Source organism: Nansenia antarctica, assembly GCF_963989245.1.
Source record: "Nansenia antarctica genome assembly, chromosome: 16".
NCBI classification, from domain to species: Eukaryota; Metazoa; Chordata; class Actinopteri; order Argentiniformes; family Microstomatidae; genus Nansenia; species Nansenia antarctica.
In genome coordinates, this window is record NC_137686.1 from 7,086,337 (window position 1) to 7,104,902 (window position 18,566).

At 48.6% G+C, this 18,566-nt stretch overlaps 1 protein-coding gene across 1 annotated transcript; it reads left to right on the forward strand.

Moving 5' to 3' along the window:
- Positions 1 to 914: 914 nt before the first annotated feature.
- Positions 915 to 18,325, forward strand: LOC308171714 (C2 calcium-dependent domain-containing protein 4C-like; the record flags this gene model as incomplete). The annotated part of the gene is made up of 5 exons (XM_080546587.1): positions 915 to 1,012; positions 5,610 to 5,622; positions 5,938 to 6,044; positions 16,403 to 17,189; positions 17,765 to 18,325. 5 exons carry the CDS (start codon positions 915 to 917, stop codon positions 18,323 to 18,325), a joined length of 1,566 nt encoding a protein of 521 aa, XP_080402713.1.
- Positions 18,326 to 18,566: the final 241 nt, after the last annotated feature.

The following is an 18,566-nucleotide window of genomic DNA, read 5'->3' on the forward strand; positions in this document are numbered from 1 at the left end:
TGTTTTGGAATGGTTCCGAGAATCTTGTTCCTGAGCGCCTCGCAGTATATCTTAGTGAGCACAAGGTGCGTACGGCTTCTGAGGCCGCTGTTCTGGCCTGAATTTCTTTTGACACACAAGGGCAGTTTCGGGGAGCCGCGTGCTTGTGACTGGTGCCGCAGCGAGGGGCGGAGCTTATCTGGGTTTCGTCCTGTTCATTTTGAGGCCAGGAATGAGACACAGTTTATTACATCTGATGGAGGCTCACGAGGAAAGGGAGTCTGTCGCTACTGCCGGGGTGGAGGTCACTGGAAGCCTGAGTGTCTTGTCCTTCAGGCCAAGACCAGGTCTCATTCTAGTCCTGAGGTCAAATCTGCGATGCTAGCAGTTACTGAAAACGCTTGGTCTACCCCCCGGTTTGTCTTGTGTGCAGCCAGTTGAGAAATCTCTGGTTCAGATTATGCACCGTTCGTTACAAATGGTTTTGTGTCTATCGTTGGGAGTGGGGAGAAGGTTCCAGTTAGGATGTTGCGTGACACCGGTGCGTCTGTGTCTTTTGTCCTGCAATCTGCTCTGACGTTTCCCCAGCTGTCTGATACAGGTGACGGTGTCCTAGTCAGGGGATTTGGCCGTAACACTTTGTCAGTCCCATCGCATAAGCTTGACCTCTTTTCAGACCTGGTACAGGGTGAAGTTTTTAATTAATTTAGCCGGTGGACGTGTCTGGCGTGACATATCGCTACCTTTGGCGGTTTTATCTGTTCCCTGATTCGAGCTGATTCGAGCGAGCAGCGTTTCTCTGAGGTGCTTCCGTCTTGTGTGATGACAAGTGCTACGAGCCGTGCTAATGCTGTTCCTACACCTGACCCTGTAACTAAGGTTACTAACAAGCTAAGTGACCTTTTGTCCAAATTTCCCCAGTGCAGTTATTCGAGATGACCTACCTGGCGAGGGAGCAGACAGCTGACCCTGCGCTGAAAGACCTGTTTGAACAACTCCTCTCGGATGATGAGGTGGAGAGTGCTGTTGCTGGGTACTACCTTCATATGGAGGGTGTATCATGCCGTATTTAAATACAATACAAACATCGGAATGCAATACACACATCGGAATGGAATACATGTGTAACACCAAATACAATGCAAAAATACGGAATGTTTGTGCCAAAATAAAAGCAATGTGTATTACATTTGAGCGCAGCGTATTCCATTCTAGCATGTGTATTGTATTTGGTCACGAGTGTATTCCATTCTGCATGTGTATTACATTTGAGCGCTGTAGGTATTATGGCACTCGCAAATACAATGCAAATTAGTATCCGCCCATATGCAAATTAGTATCCGCCCATAGGTTCTGCCCTTTCCGGCCATAGGATTCGCGATGCCAACGATGACGACAGTTTCTGTAATAGCTTATTAATAAAGATTCGGAAAATTATGCTGACCATCATATTATCTTAGTTTAATGTCATTTCAATGAATCATATAACTTTTATTTACAACAAGCACAACACAAAAATCGCTATTATGCACCGTCTTTGTCCGCGAATAACACCGGCTGTGGAGGTGGTACAAACGTTGCTAACTTCACCATCTGTCTACGGTCATTTTGAGCCCTTAACCACCGCGCTGACACCCCGAGAAGTTATGCTTTTAACCGTAAACTCGATGAACCGGGAGTTCACCCGGCCGCTGCTGCTCGCAGCACCGCTTGTCCAGTTGACAGCTGGGGCAGAGAATATTTCTACCCCGGAATTCCATTCAAATGCCCGCGTCAGTCAGCCTTTTCCGTAGAAATACATCGCTCCGTTATATATCTAACGTTACATGTTTTAAGGCTGATCTGTGCATGATAGTGCTGCATTATGTTGATCTATTTATATCGATCTATAAACGCGGAGATTGGAGCCCCAGACAGCGCTGCACTCGTATCTATCAGCCTGTCTGTATAATGATGTCGTTGAATGCCGATGCTGTGGTACTGTGCTGAATGAACCATTCGCTGACTGTCTTAATAAATCAAGTACAGAGATTCCAACCCGTGTTGAACATTCTATTTCCTTGTCAAATCGTGTATGCTGTCATTGCTGTGCACCATGAGATGACAACGCATTTAAGATCACAATCCTCAATAGATTGATTCCATCGTTTTACCGACAAGAAGATTCTACAATCTATCAGCCTTTCCGTAGAAATACATCGCTCCCTGTATAACGATATATATCTAACGTTACATGTTTTAATAGTAAGGGCATTTTACCAGATATTTGACCAATCTGCGAAGTAAATCGTTACCAATAAATTTCTTCACCAATGTGTTTCTAAAGGTGTGTAATAACATGTCCTAAAAGGTTGAACTCCTGTGGGAAACCTCATAAAAAACTGCTCAAAGTTGGGGTACCGATAACCGATTTTCGAAAATTTAAATTGGACTTGAGTAACTTTTGAGGGGTCAAACTAGGCATTTTTCATGATTCTGAGTTGATTGCAAGCATGTATTTGTCACCAAGAGCACTTCCTGGTGCAACCCCCAAACCCCCCCCACCCCCATTGGTGGTTGGCATTCAAAGTGAGGAAGTTTGGAGGTAACAGGTAACATTAGACAACATTAGACAGCACCAGCAGAGAGGCACTATCATGGGCATGGACTCTTAGTCATAGGCCTCACTACATGTGGAACAATAGAACCAGGCTGCTTGAGCTACTCACACAGCCCAGCAGAGAGGCACTATCATGGGCATGGAAACAGAGTCATAGGCCTCACTACATGTGGAACAATAGAACCAGGCTGCTTCATTTACTCACACAGCCCAGCAGAGAGACACTATCATGGGCATGGAAACAGAGTCATAGGCCTCACTACATGTGGAACAATAGAACCAGGCTGCTTCAGCTACTCACTCAGCCCAGCAGAGAGACACTCTGCTGGGCAGTAACTTACCTGTTATGGAGGCCTAAAAAAAGGGAGATGAAAGTGAAGCTGAATAGCTTCACTCTCACCTCCCATTGTGGAAGAGATGTACCAACATGAGATGTACCAAGGACTACCAGAGGTGTTCAGCTAGACACACAGCCCAGAGACAACACACCTTCCATGGGTGCTGTGACTAGTCCTGTGGCCCTATGCTGGAGGTCACATGAGCTCCAGGGCCTAACTGCTACTCTGTCAGTCCGATTAGGAGTGCTCTCACTGGGCCTAGCTGTCTACCATTCACCCCTCATCTGGAGCTCTGACCTCCAGGGCCTAACTGCTACTCTGTCAGTCCGATTAGGAGTGCTCTCACTGGGCCTAGCTGTCTACCAGTCACCCCTCTTCTGGAGCTATGACCTCCAGGTACTATGTGATACACTGCCAGTCCGATTAGGAGAGCCCTCACTGGGCCTAGCTGTCTACCAGTCACCCCTCTTCTGGAGCTATGACCTCCATGATAGTGCCTCTCTGCTGGGCTGTGTGAGTAGCTCAAGCAGCCTGGTTCTATTGTTCCACATGTAGTGAGGCCTATGACTAAGAGTCCATGCCCATGATAGTGCCTCTCTGCTGGTGCTGTCTAATGTTGTCTAATGTTACCTGTTACCTCCAAACTTCCTCACTTTGAATGCCAACCACCAATGGGGGTGGGGGGGGTTTGGGGGTTGCACCAGGAAGTGCTCTTGGTGACAAATAAATGCTTGCAATCAACTCAGAATCATGAAAAATGCCTAGTTTGACCCCTCAAAAGTTACTCAAGTCCAATTTAAGCATTTTCGAATTTTCGAAAATCGGTTATCGGTACCCCAACTTTGAGCAGTTTTTTATGAGGTTTCCCACAGGAGTTCAACCTTTTAGGACATGTTATTACACACCTTTAGAAACACATTGGTGAAGAAATTTCTTGGTAACGATTTACTTCGCAGATTGGTCAAATATCTGGTAAAATGCCCTTACTATTAAAACATGTAACGTTAGATATATATCGTTATACAGGGAGCGATGTATTTCTACGGAAAGGCTGATAGATTGTAGAATCTTCTTGTCGGTAAAACGATGGAATCAATCTATTGAGGATTGTGATCTTAAATGCGTTGTCATCTCATGGTGCACAGCAATGACAGCATACACGATTTGATAAGGAAATAGAATGTTCAACACGGGTTGGAATCTCTGTACTTGATTTATTAAGACAGTCAGCGAATGGTTCATTCAGCACAGTACCACAGCATCGGCATTCGACGACATCATTATACAGACAGGCTGATAGATACATACGAGTGCAGCGCTGTCTGGGGCTCCAATCTCCGCGTTTATAGATCGATATAAATAGATCAACATAATGCAGCACTATCATGCACAGATCAGCCTTAAAACATGTAACGTTAGATATATAACGGAGCGATGTATTTCTACGGAAAAGGCTGACTGACGCAGGCATTTGAATGGAATTCCGGGGTAGAAATATTCTCTGCCCCAGCTGTCAACTGGACAAGCGGTGCTGCGAGCAGCAGCGGCCGGGTGAACTCCCGGTTCATCGAGTTTACGGTTAAAAGCATAACTTCTCGGGGTGTCAGCGCGGTGGTTAAGGGCTCAAAATGACCGTAGACAGATGGTGAAGTTAGCAACGTTTGTACCACCTCCACAGCCGGTGTTATTCGCGGACAAAGACGGTGCATAATAGCGATTTTTGTGTTGTGCTTGTTGTAAATAAAAGTTATATGATTCATTGAAATGACATTAAACTAAGATAATACGATGGTCAGCATAATTTTTCGAATCTTTATTAATAAGCTATTACAGAAACTGTCGTCATCGTTGGCATCGCGAATCCTATGGCCGGAAAGGGCAGAACCTATGGGCGGATACTAATTTGCATATGGGCGGATACTAATTTGCATTGTATTTGCGAGTGCCATAATACCTACAGCGCTCAAATGTAATACACATGCAGAATGGAATACACTCGTGACCAAATACAATACACATGCTAGAATGGAATACGCTGCGCTCAAATGTAATACACATTGCTTTTATTTTGGCACAAACATTCCGTATTTTTGCATTGTATTTGGTGTTACACGTGTATTCCATTCCGATGTGTGTATTGCATTCCGATGTTTGTATTGTATTTAAATACGGCATGATACACCCTCCATACCTTCAGGGTCAGCTGTTGGTAAGGAAGTGGGTTCCTCAGGGAGACTGTTTTAATCGTTCAGATTGTTGTCCCTCACCCCTTAGAGGAGATGATCTTGAAGGGTTCACATGATGTGATTTCTATCGGCCCTCTTTGAAGAAGCTATATCTCAGCCTACATCAGAGCATGTCATTTATTTATTTTTTGCCAGTTGACAGGAACGTCTAACCAGTTTATAAAGCATGTACGGTTGTAGCCCATTCTTGCCATTGGTCCACCTTTTAAGCACCTGGTTGTTGACAGTGTTGTCTGTAAACTTTCGGACCAAACCAATGATTGTAAAAGTCCTGTTGGTGGGGGGTGTGCAGCCAGTTGAGAAATCTCTGGTTCAGATGATGCACCGTTCATTACAAATGGTTTTGTGTCTATCGTTGGGAGTGGGGAGAAGGTTCCAGTTAGGATGTTGCGTGACACCGGTGCGTCCGTGTCTTTTGTCCTGCAATCTGCTCTGCCGTTTCCCCAGCTGTCTGATCCAGGTGACGGTGTCCTAGTCAGGGGATTTGGCCTCAACACTTTGTCAGTCCCATTGCATAAGCTTGACCTCTTTTCAGACCTGGTACAGGGTGACGTTTTTAATTAATTTAGCCGGTGGACGTGTCTGGCGTGACATATCGCCACCTTTGGTGGTTTTATCTGTTCCCTGATTCGAGCGAACAGGGTTTCTCTGAGGTGCTTCCGTCTTGTGTGATGACAAGTGCTATGAGCCGTGCTAATGCTGTTCCTACACCTGACCCTGTAACTAAGGTTACTAACAAGCTAAGTGACCTTTTCTCCAAATTTCCCCAGTGCAGTTATTCGAGATGACCTACCTGGTGAGGGACAAGAGAGCTGACCCTGCGCTGAAAGACCTGTTTGAACAACTCCTCTCGGATGATGAGGTGGAGAGTGCTGTTGCTGGGTACCACCTTCAGGGTCAGCTGTTGGTAAGGAAGTGGGTTCCTCAGGGAGATTGTTTTAGCGGGGATCCAATCGTTGAGATTGTTGTCCCTCACCCCTTAGATGAGATGATCTCGAAGGGTTCACATGATGTGATTTCTATCGGCCCTCTTTGAAGAAGCTATATCTCAGCCTACATCAGAGCATGTCATTTATTTATTTTTTGCCAGTTGACAGGAACGTCTAACCAGTTTATAAAGCATGTACCGTTGTAGCCCGTTCTTGCCATTGGTCCACCTTTTAAGCACTTGGTTGTTGACAGTGTTGCAGGAAGGTGAGGGAGGTGTAGCTGGTCTTCACTGTGTTTTGGTAGAAAGACTGAAGAACTCTTGAGTCTCTTGCCAATCTGTATGTGTAGCTGGTCTTCACTGTGTTTTGGTAGAAAGACTGAAGAACTCTTGAGTCTCTTGCCAATCTGTATGTGTTGCTAGTTCGCCTGCCTCCGTCTGAACTTATGGAGTTGGTCAATTTGATCTCAACCTGGCAGCTCTTTTATCGCATTTCATTTGATGGTGGCGGATGCCTTGTCGCGGGCGCCTGCTGTTTGAACCAGGTGGTCGTGGTTAACACGGTTACCACATTTTTGATTGAACCTGGTTGAGTGTGTGATCATGGTTTGTGTTGTTTGCCTGGTCATTCAGCCCCTCCCTTCTGTCTCCTTCCCCTGGCTCTCTGCACCGTCTTAATTTGCTTCCGACGCGCCTTGGTTGCTGAGGTGTGCGGTGTGGCCTGGGGGCTGGTGTGGTCAGTTGGTTGTTGGCTATTTTATCAATTGTTTTTGTATTTTGTGGTTGTTTCGGGTCCTTTTTGGTCCCCGATTTTTACACTTTACAACATTCCACATACAGATCACTCACCCACACCCTACACCATTGATTAAACTGACTATCACATCCCATTTCTATTTAGCTTATTTTAGGCTTTAGTTCATAATAAAACATTGATTATTTTCTTTACCCTTGACTTGTGTCCCTTTTTGTCACTTGCTATGAACCGGGTTAGTGACAGTAGTACCAAGAACAATTTTGTGACACATTCTAGTGTTTTGGTAAAAAAAATGAATACATTTCCGCGTTGTTGAAAATCAGTGACACATCGCTAGTCCACTAGCACAGCTTGTTTTGTGAGCCTGCTAACAATGTAAAGTAGTGTTCTAGTTAACTAGGTAGCAGTGGGGATTACTCACCCAATCCATTGCGTTGCAGTGTTTTGGCTCGACTAGCGAGTTTGTGTAGTGACGTTGACATTGGTTGCCGACATGCGGACTTTTAATATTATTATTTTTTTTTAATGTAACCTTTATTTTACCAGGCGAGACAATTAAGAACAACATTCTTATTTACAATGCCGGCCTGCAGTGCCGGACCAAAACACTAGAACGTGTCTATCTTGTGTTCTAGGACTTCAACCAGAATGTTGTCTGTTGTCTGTTATCTGTTGTCTTCCTCTTGGCATGTCACCACCGCCACCCGCATGTCACCACGGCCAAACAAAATATTTCCTTATTTGGTTTGTCTGCCATGTCATCCAGACCCCCCCCCCCCCCCCCGCCCCCCCCCCCAGCCCCCGGTCTGTGCAACCTAATGCTCCCAGCGGGAGGTTCCAGTCGCTTCACACAGTGGCGTGGAGAAACAGGGTCTAATTGGCCACTCGCCCTGCTCCAATGAAAAGGCGTCCGCTCTGGGGTCCTAATGGTGCAGACAGTCAATACCTGATTGGCCCAATGAGTCAGAGAGAGGAGGGGGAGGTGGTGGAGGGAGAGAGAGAGAGAGAGAGTGAGAGAGAGAGGGGGAGGTGATGGAGGGAGAGAGAGAGAGAGAGAGAGGGGGAGGTGATGGAGGGAGAGATAGATGGAGTGATGGGGAGAGAGAGAGAGAGAGAGAGAGAGATGCAATTATGTCCTAATTGAACCTATGAGAGAGATTGGGGAGACGGGGTCATGTTGGTATGATGAGACAGGGGAGAGGTAAGAGCGATAGATTGATGGAAAGAGAAAGATTGGAGAGATGGAGAGATAGAAACAGAGAGAGAGAGAGTGCTAAAGATTAAGAGAGGAATATAATCAGAGCCAGAGCCGGTGATTACCTGACTGAGATTAGAGCACATTAAAGTGAGAAAAGAGGCAAAGTGAGATACGAAGAGTGAGAGAGAGAGATACAGAGAGAGGGAGGGAGAGAAAGGGATAGAGAGAGAGGGAGGGAGAGAAAGGGATACAGAAAGAGAGAGACAGAGGGAAAGAGATGCAGAGAGAGAGGGGGGAGAGAGAGAGGGAGAAATACAAAGTGAGAGAGAGAGAGAAAGAGAGAGAGAAAGAGAGAGAAAGGGAGAGAAAGGGAGCAATACAAAGTGACTGAGAGGGAGAGAGAGCGAAAGAGAGAAAGAGAGAAAGAGAGAGAGAGAGAGAGAGAGAGAGAGAGAGAGAAAGGGAGAAATACAAAGTGAGAGAGAGAGAGAGCGAGAAAGTGAGAGAGAGAGAGAGAGAAAGTGAGAGAGAGAGAGAGAGAGCGAGAAAGAGAGAAAGAGAGAGAGAGGGAGGGAGAGAGAGAGAGAAAACAGAACCCAGCGAGAAAGACACAAAAAGAGGGGTAGAGACTGACAGGCACGGCGAGAGGGGAGAGGGCGAAGGAGTCCGAGGCGAGGAGAGACACAATCAATACACAGAGGTCAACTGAGCGTGAGCGCTAAAGGGTAGGAAGAACGCAGCGCAGGGAAAGGGTAAGAACAATGTCAGGGGCAGAGAGAACGGCAGGCAAGGAAGAGCACGGCGTCGGATCCTACAGGTTGTTCGAAAAGGAGGGAGGGGGGGGAGGGAGAGAGGGGGGGAGGGAGAGAGGGGGGTGGGGGTGGGAGGGTGGAGGGGGGGGAGACACGGTGGAGCATGGATCTTCAGTCATGGACATGCTCATTATAAACAGGAGCAGGAGCAGCGTTCTATCTTCGTTTTCCCCCAATTAAAAGTGACAGTGAGTCTGAGGAGGGGAGGAGCTCTGCAACTACTGCATTAACCTCCTGTTAGACCACACGCCTGGAGCACACACACACACACACACACACGCCTGGACACACACACACACACACACACACGCCTGGAGCACACACACACACGCCTGGAGCACACACACACACACACACACACACCTGGAGAACACACACACACACACACACACACACACACACACACACGCCTGGAGCACACACACACACACCTGGAGAATACACACACACACACACACACGCCTGGAGCACACACACACACACACACACATCTGTAGAACACAACACACACACACACACACCTGGAGCACACACACACACACACATGCCTGGAGAACACACACACACCTGGAGAATACAAACACACACACACACACGCCTGGAGCACACACACCCACACACACACACACACATCTGTAGAACACAACACACACACACACACACACCTGGAGAACACACAAACACACACACACACGCCTGGAGCACACACACACATCTGGAGAACACAACACACACACACACATGCCTGGAGAACACACATACACACACACACACACACAGACACGCACACATCTGGAGAACACAACACACACACACTCACGCCTGGAGAACATGTGTGAGTGTGTGTGTGTGTGTGTGTGTGTGCGCGTGTGTGTGTTTGCTTTTATTCATTTTTGTTAGTCTCCAGAGCTTTCACATTAACGTAATAACGTCAACAAAGCAGCCGATTGTTCATCCTTGAGAATAATGGCATGAGTCAAAATACCAAGCAGGCAGCACAGCATGGAGAAACAATGTGTCAAAACCTTTTTCTGTTTTGTTGTTTTTGTGAGTGACGTGAGGGGGCATAGTCGAACAACACCATTACCAACCACTAGCAATAAAGTAGACCCATTTCCTGCTTGTGACATAGACAGCCTGCCCCGGGCACATACAGTACAGTACACGAAATGCGGTCAAATCACAGTCAAATTGCAGCCATTTCCACATGGAGAGAGCTCCATTAAGTATCTGTTTGGGAAATTGTCGAAATTTGTTTGTGCTTTTGGCGGTTGCAGAAGTGGAGTCTTGGACTTAAAAATAGGACTTCTATTTTCCCACTTTGTCTAGAGAGGTGACGCAGAATGGTGGGGAGCGGTGTGCCCTCTTTCGCCCTGTCTCTCTCTCTCTCTCTTTATCTCTCTCTCTCCCTCTCTCTACTTCTCTATCCTTCCACTTCTCTAGTGTTCTCTCTGCTCTTCGTCCTATCTCCTGTTCTCTCTCCCTCCCTACGTTCCCCCCTTTCACGCTTTCCAATTAGAGCTTTTCCCATAACAGCACAGGCTAATGCTGATTAGCAGGTGCTTGCTTCTCCCTGTCACCATGGATACACATTGGTACAAGGGACGTACCCGAATACGTTATTCAGAAAAGCACAAATAACGCGAAGGAAACAGATTTAGATTCTACCCGAAGTTGCTCGTTATTTTTCGGAAAAAAGGCCTGACAAAAAGATGTCTGTGTGTCAGCTATTATGTTTCTTCAAATCGATTCATATCATTTAGAACGGCTAAAGACAAAAACTCCCGTTTTGTTTGAAACATAGGACTTTGATGGCACTAGTAATTTCATTTACTACACATGCCCCACCGAGTCAGCACAAAGCATCATTGGAATGTAAGATTATTCCTAACTGAAGGATATGTTTCTATCTTTACTGTAAATTGTTTCGATTTCCAGTCTTTCGGCTGTCCAGAGACAGAGACAGAGACAGAGACAGAGACAGAGACAGACACAGAGACAGAGACAGAGACAGAGACAGAGACAGAGACAGATACATACAGATACAGATACAGATACAGATACAGATACAGATACAGATACAGATACAGATACAGATATTGATACATACAGAGACAGAGACAGAGACAGAGACAGAGACAGAGACAGAGACAGATACAGATATTGATACATACAGAGACAGAGACAGAGACAGAGACAGAGACAGAGACAGAGACAGAGACAGAGAGAGAGACAGAGACAGAGACAGAGACAGAGACAGAGACAGAGACAGAGACAGAGACAGAGACAGAGACAGAGACAGAGACAGAGACAGAGACAGAGACAGAGACAGAGACAGAGACAAGAGACAGAGACAGACACAGAGACAGAGACAGAGACAGAGACAGATACATACAGATACATACAGATACAGATACAGATACAGATACAGATACAGATACAGATACAGATACAGATATTGATACATACAGAGACAGAGACAGAGACAGAGACAGAGACAGAGACAGAGACAGAGACAGAGACAGATACAGATATTGATACATACAGAGACAGAGACAGAGACAGAGACAGAGACAGAGACAGAGACAGAGACAGAGAGAGAGACAGAGACAGAGACAGAGACAGAGACAGAGACAGAGACAGAGACAGAGACAGAGACAGAGACAGAGACAGAGACAGAGACAGAGACAGAGACAGAGACAGAGACAGAGAGAGAGACAGAGACAGAGACAGAGACAGAGACAGAGACAGAGACAGAGACAGAGACAAGAGACAGAGACAGAGACAGAGACAGAGACAGAGACAGAGACAGAGACAGAGACAGAGACAGAGACAGAGACAGAGAGAGAGACAGAGACAGAGACAGAGACAGAGACAGAGACAGAGACAGAGACAGAGACAGAGACAGAGACAGAGACAGAGACAGAGACAGAGACAGAGACAGAGACAAGAGACAGAGACAGAGACAGAGACAGAGACAGAGACAAGAGACAGATACAGATACAGATACAGGGGGGGGGGGGCGTAGACAACAACAATCAGTGTTTCGCAGGCTAAACCCGTAAACACGTGACCAAACTGTGTGTTCAAGACACTCGACCGTTTCTTTGAAGGGGACAGAACTTTTTCTGCAATCTCCACCAGTCAGTTTACGACGATTGGGGGGGTGGGGGGGGGGGGGGTGGTTTGATCTGACGCGACCGTTTCATGTTTATGAACACAAACCCAAATTGTGGGGAAAAAAAAGAAAAGAAAACTCGTTGTTCATGTTGCTATGGTAGCGGCACGGCCGAGAAAAATCATAATTCAGAGGCGTTGGTCTGTAGATCAAACGAGCTAACATCTGTAACCCCTGATCGACTAAAGCTGTTGGGGAACTTCTGCTTGGGCGAGGCGTTTTGAAGTTCTGGCCCGGGAGACAGCGTGCGCTCTCTCATTCCTTCATGTTCTGCCTTTCATTTCCCTACTTTCACAAAAAACAAAACATCATTTCCCTCCCCCTCTCAGTACGATGTCGCTACCACCCTACCCTCTCTTCTCCGCTGTTCTGTTCTTCTTTATTTCTCTCCTTTATTCTTTCACCCTTCATCTCCCGCTCCATTATCTGTTCTTTCTCTCTCTCTCTCCACTCTTCTCCCTTCCATTCTTTTTCTTTCTTTCCCTTCTGAAACACACACACACCCACACACCCTGCTGATCCTGAATGAAGTGTTTGTACTCCCCATTAGTTTGTAATTCCTACTTTCCTTCCCTCCCTCCCTTCCTTCCTATCCTTTATCTCTCTCTTCCCTTTCTACTCCACATCAGAGACATGTGACTTACCACTTACATCCCAGCATTAACCTTCTCTCTGATGCCGGAGTTAACCCTGACGCCAACACCGTCCTCGGTCTAACCGAGGCCTCCCTAATTGATGATCTTTTCCCTCCGACGTCACAGGCGGCGGTTTTGCGCTTCGCTGGACTGTTTTGACCGCGGTTACCATGGCGACTGCCGGGGCCAATTTAGCCAAGTCTTCCCCCAACGTGTGGTTGTTTTATTAGACGAAAAAAGCCGGAACGGGTGATATTTACATTACAGCTGTTATTAACTGCTGCTATGGGCGGTGGTGCTGGAGTGAGGAGCTGTCCGTGGTCCTGGAAGGGACCTGAGGTGCTGAAAGCGACAGCTCCCAGTGGGTTCTACCCTGACCGAGGAGGGAGCAGGGCTCTAGCCTGGGCGGCTGTGCTACCCGGTGTCTAATGATCACAAGGTCGGGAGATCAGCGGTTCGAACCCCGACTGGCCACATGTCGAGGTGTCTTTGGGCAAGACACTGAACCCTAAATTGCTCCCAATGAGCCTTGCATGGTAGCTTTGCCGCCATTGGTGTGTGAATGTGTGTGTGAATGGGTGAACGAGAGGCCGTTGTAAAGCACTTTGGAATAAGGCGCTATATGAGTCAGTCCATTTACCATCTAGGTTAGAGAGGCCGGAAAGGTCGCTGGTTCAATCCCCGCCTCAGGAGGGGAGCCGGATGCGAGCTGGTGACTGAAGGATCGCTGGCTTCATATCTAAGGTATCCTACCGCTGCCGTTGTGCCCTTGAGCAAGGCGTTTAACCCTAATCACTCCAAGGGGCGCTGACTATGACTGATCCTGCGCCTAGAGCAAAGAAATAAATGTCGTTGTACTCTGTGCACTGACAACGGTTGAATCTGATCTAGTGGAGTGGGCGATGTCGACGTCCTTCTGGGAAGGATAGAGTCTGGTGAGATGGGACCGGCCCAGGACGTCCACACGCCCCTGTGGAAGCCCAGAAGTAGAGTTGACGACCACACTGCTCTAGAAACCAACAGACACAGTTACTGTTGTTGGTGTTGTTGTTGTTGGTGTTGTTGTTGGTGTTGTTGTTGCACTGACGAATTGTGTATTTCTGTGTGTGGGGGATGACAATAACAACCCATTCGGGAGTGAGCGGGAGCCGTCAGTTCATAGCTCACCTGAGCTTCAGGGGGACCCTTCATCACCTCACAGTTTCTCTCTTAACTGTCTCCTCATCTCACCCCCCCCCCCTCATCCCCCCCACCCCCCCGCCACCCCCCCCGCCACCCCCACTGCCATTACCCAGCTTCCCTCACCTAACCACCCCCGACGGCCCCAGTAATATACGGTGATCTAATAGAGTAGCCGGAGATTCTCCACTAAGGGACCCGTCTTCTCACTATCGGAGAGACCTGGAGCCGTCTGAGTGAGAAGGACGACAGCGTTATCTCATCAGATCCAACATTCTTCTGGGAGTGCTTGCCAGCACTGGCAGGTCCAAATTATATCAATTACAAATACTTTTTTTAGTTTTCTGAAAACGCCTTCTGGATATCTGGCCCTTTTCCAGTTTGTGCATTTTACAACAAAAGGGACATGGAAAGTGAATGCAGAACACTCGCCTACACAGCAAACACAACAATAAGTAGCCTTGAGAACCGAGCATATCTCCTGTTTCCGTAGTGTGAGGTGGCTTGATGTACACCCCCTGGACATGACGCTGGTATGTCAATTTTAATTTTTAATTAAAATAATAATTTTCACATGTCACAGGGTCTTACCCCCAATCCAACCCTTAAAGCTGAGTGCCAAGCAGGGAGGCATCTGGTACCATTTTTATAGTCTTGGGTACGACTTGGCCGGGGATCGAACTCACGACCTCCCGATCTCAGGGCGGACACTCTAACCGCAAGGCCGCTGGGCCGGTAAAACGCAGCAACAGCCTCAATCTGTTATTAAATTAAGGCACATGAAGTCGTTTAGCCTAATTGAGACGAATAATTATCTTTTGTTAAATGTATTATTAAATCCAATATCCACATATGTTCTACGAAGTGAAATCAAACCGGGTAATTAGGCGAGACAAGTGAACTCCTATTTTGAGTAGGGCGCGTTGACAGCGGACCTCCCCGTTTGGCTTACGCGCAGTCGGCGGGGGCTTCATAAACCTGGAGGAGAACTGGAGTGATCAGATCAACAGTTTGCTTCTCCAGACTGGTTCACGTTAATCCACAGTCTTATCTGACGAGAGGAAGGCCTATCCTTGTGAGGTGAATTACGCACGGTGAGCTTTGAGGGGACGACGGCAGGTGGAAGAACGTTTTCCATTCTTTGGAGAGACTTTTGCGAGGACACAACTTGCAGCGAAACGGTAAGTTTCGAGAGTTCCAGATTCAACAGGTGCGACGTGAGCTTGAAAGCTCTTGTGTCGGTTTAGAAGTAAACTTACATGTGTGTCAATTAACCTAAATATGCGTTTTCTTTACAGCGCGTAAAAGTTGAAGTTACAGTTACAGTAGCATATAACAATATGAAATGGCATCTTTATGGACATTATTATATTAATCTTCGTCCCGCAAAAGTACTAAGTATTTAGATGTATTTACAGAATGTTGACATGCACATTTATCCCGATTTGGATAAAGTAGCCTATAACACAAGTGATAAGAACTGGACTGGCGCCAATACACGCCTCTCCAACGCTATGCGCACTTCTAATTATACGGAATAATACAATTGCCTCGGTGGGCTTAGAAAACACTTTTAAGAACGAATGAAATGTAAATACTTGTTTGACTTATTAATCCTATTTTCACATCAAATTCCTCCAGATGAATTGCTGTAACGAAAGTATGTGTGGTAAACAGTCAGTGCTCTCTCGCCTTCATGCTAATTTTATTTATTTATAAGAAGGAGTACCACCAGCAAGGTGTGACATCTCTCAACTCGAAGCGGAGCGACGGGGCTCCACACGCAACAGGTGCTTGGCAACGCTCTGTGGGAGTCTGTTTCTGGCTCACATTCATTAAGGCATTTCTTTCTTTCTTTTTTACACGTGAATTGGTCGACGAGTCTTTTGAGTGACATTGGTGTCTCTGACATGCGTCTGAATAGTCGAACAAAGCTCACTTCTATTGGACTGAAGTGATCAGAGAGACAGGTGGAAACAGACGGCTGCAGGTAGACTTTCACCCCTTTCACCGGTTCTGTGTTTTACTGCCGAAAGGGAACGGAGAGGGGACGTGACATTTAGAGTTAGACCATTGAGACATATGCCCCCTTTTTTATTTGTCTGTTTACTAATCAGCTGTGGCTGTCGATATGCAGATTCCAAATCATAAATTGACCTTTGGTTTCTATTGAAATAGCGGGCTAGACTTTACAGATCAATAATGTTCAATGCTTAAGGAGATGGATTCCCACACTCAAGAGATTGTGCATGGTCATGCATGCGATCCATTTCTTATTGACTTAAAGCAGGAGAGGACTGGTGAAGGAATTAACCCTTCAACTCCACTCCCTCACCCTCCTGTCCGCCTGTCTCTCTCCAGCTCCTGTGACCCTCCCTTCTCTCTCCTGCTCCTGTGACCCTCCCTTCTCCCTCCAGCTCCTGTGACCCTCCCTTCTCTCTCCTGCTCCTGCGACCCTCCCTTCTCTCTCCAGCTCCTGTGACCCTCCCTTCTGTCCGCCCGTCTCCCTCCAGCTCCTGTGACCCTCCCTTCTGTCCGCCCGTCTCCCTCCAGCTCCAGTGACTCCAGCCCTTCGGTGGTCATGTGGCTCCTGGACAAGCTCCGCAGCTCGGTGGACGGCAGAGCCCACCACTCCCCCGGGTCGTCGGGGGCCGGCGGACTCCAGCCCCCCCCCTCGGTCTACACCAATGTCCTCACCCCCGACAAGATCCCCAACTTCTTCATCCCCCCCAAGCTCATCTGCTGCCCCCCGGAGCCCGAGTCCCTCCCCCCCTCCCCCCCGGCCCGCTCCGCCCTGCGGCCCTCCGCCTCCGCCCTGGCCATCTGCCAGACCCCCCCCCGGGGCAGCAAGAGCCCCCGCAGCCCCCGCCTCCTCGCCCGCCTGGCGGGGGACACCAAGAGCCTCCTGAGGGCCGCCAACCGCCACATCATCCAGATCGAGAGCGCGGACGACCCGGCGGCAGGGCCCGGGGGGGGCGGCGGGGGGACGGGGGACCCCAACACCAACGCGGACCCCCTGTCCCAGACGGCCATGTCCCTGCCCTACGTGCCCAAGGCCCAGACGTCCTACGGCTTCTCCACCTTGGTGGAGTCGCCCCACACCCGCCGCAAAGAGTCTCTGTTCCACAGCGACCCCAACACCCCCCTCACCTCCCCCAACGCCTCCAGACGGACCACCCAGGGCAACCACCTGGCCCCCGCCGACTCCAGTCAGTACCGCTACTTCAGCGGCGGGGAGAGCGACACCTGCTCCTCGGCCGAGTCCTCCCCCTTCACCTCCCCCCTCCTCACCCGCTCGGCTTCACTGCTGCGCACCATCACCAAGGAGACCCAGGCTAAGGTAGGAGGTTCTGGGTGTCTGGGTTTGCTCTTCTTGGCTATTTTTGCCTTCTAAAGGCCTTTCTAAAAAATATCTTCTTGGCCTTTTTTTAAAAAGAAAAATCTATTTTATTTACTTTATTACTGTACAACTACTTATTGGACTTATTTACTTTACTTACTTATTATTATTATTATTATTATTGTGATTTTGTATCTGAATGCTGCAATGCCAATGTTGAAGAACCAAAACCAAAGAATTTTACTCTTGTGTAATTACATTGAGATGGAATAAAAGCGATTCTGATTCTGATTCTGATCTGAACAGAAACAGACCCTAAAGTCTTCTTTCTATTTCCCTCCCCTCCTCTCTCTCTCTCCCCTCCTCCCACTCTCTCTCCCCCTCCTCTCTCTCTCCCCTCCTCCCTCTCTCTCTCCCCTCCCCCCTCTCTCTCTCCCCCCTCCTCCCTCTCTCTCCCCCTCCACCCTCTCTCTCCCCCTCCTCTCTCTCTCCCCCCTCCCCCCTCTCTCCCCCCTCCCTCCCCCCCCTCCTCCCTCTCTCTCACCCCTCCTCCCTCTCCCCCCCCCCTCTCCCAGATGTCCCGCGCCAAGCGCAACCTGGCCCGCCACAGCTCCCTCTCCACCGACGAGTGCAGCTCGGCCGACAACAGCCCCAACCCCCAGCGCCGCCGCTTCCGCTGCCCCCCCTCCCCCGCCTTCCGAGGCCGCCACCACCAGAGTGGCTCCTCCTCCTCCGGCCCCTCCTCGGACAAGTCTCAGCGCGAGCACACCGTCAACCTCCACAAGGGGGGGACGCTGAGGCTGCTCACGCACTACGACGGGGAGTCGTCGCGGCTGCGCGTGCGCGTCCTGGCCGCGGAGGACCTGTACGACCGGGCGACGGACGTCAAGAGCATCAACTGCTGCGTGGCGCTCTACCTGAACCCCGGCAAGCAGCAGAAGCAGCGGAGCACCATCATCAAGAACAGCCGCAACCCCGTGTTCAACGAGGACTTCTTCTTCGACGCGCTGCCCGCCGCGCAGGTCAAGAGCCTGGCGATGAAGATGAAGGTGGTGAACAAGGGGACCAGTCTGAAGAGGGACGTCCTGCTGGGGGAGAGGGAGGTGCTGCTCAGCGAACTGCTGCCGGGCTTCTAGAAGCTTCTTAGAAGGGGGCGGCTTGGGGGTCTCGTTCCAGAACGTTCCACATTCCACGACGACGTTCCTTCTTTAGTAGTTCCATAAACTTATCGCCCACCCCCCCCATAACACCTCATTCACAGTTCACAGTTCACACACCCCACCCCTTCACAGATCTGGTCTATGAGTGGATTGGTGAAAGTAAGCCAATAAGGCTGGTCGCTATGGTGTATTATATGCTGACACTACCACCTGAACT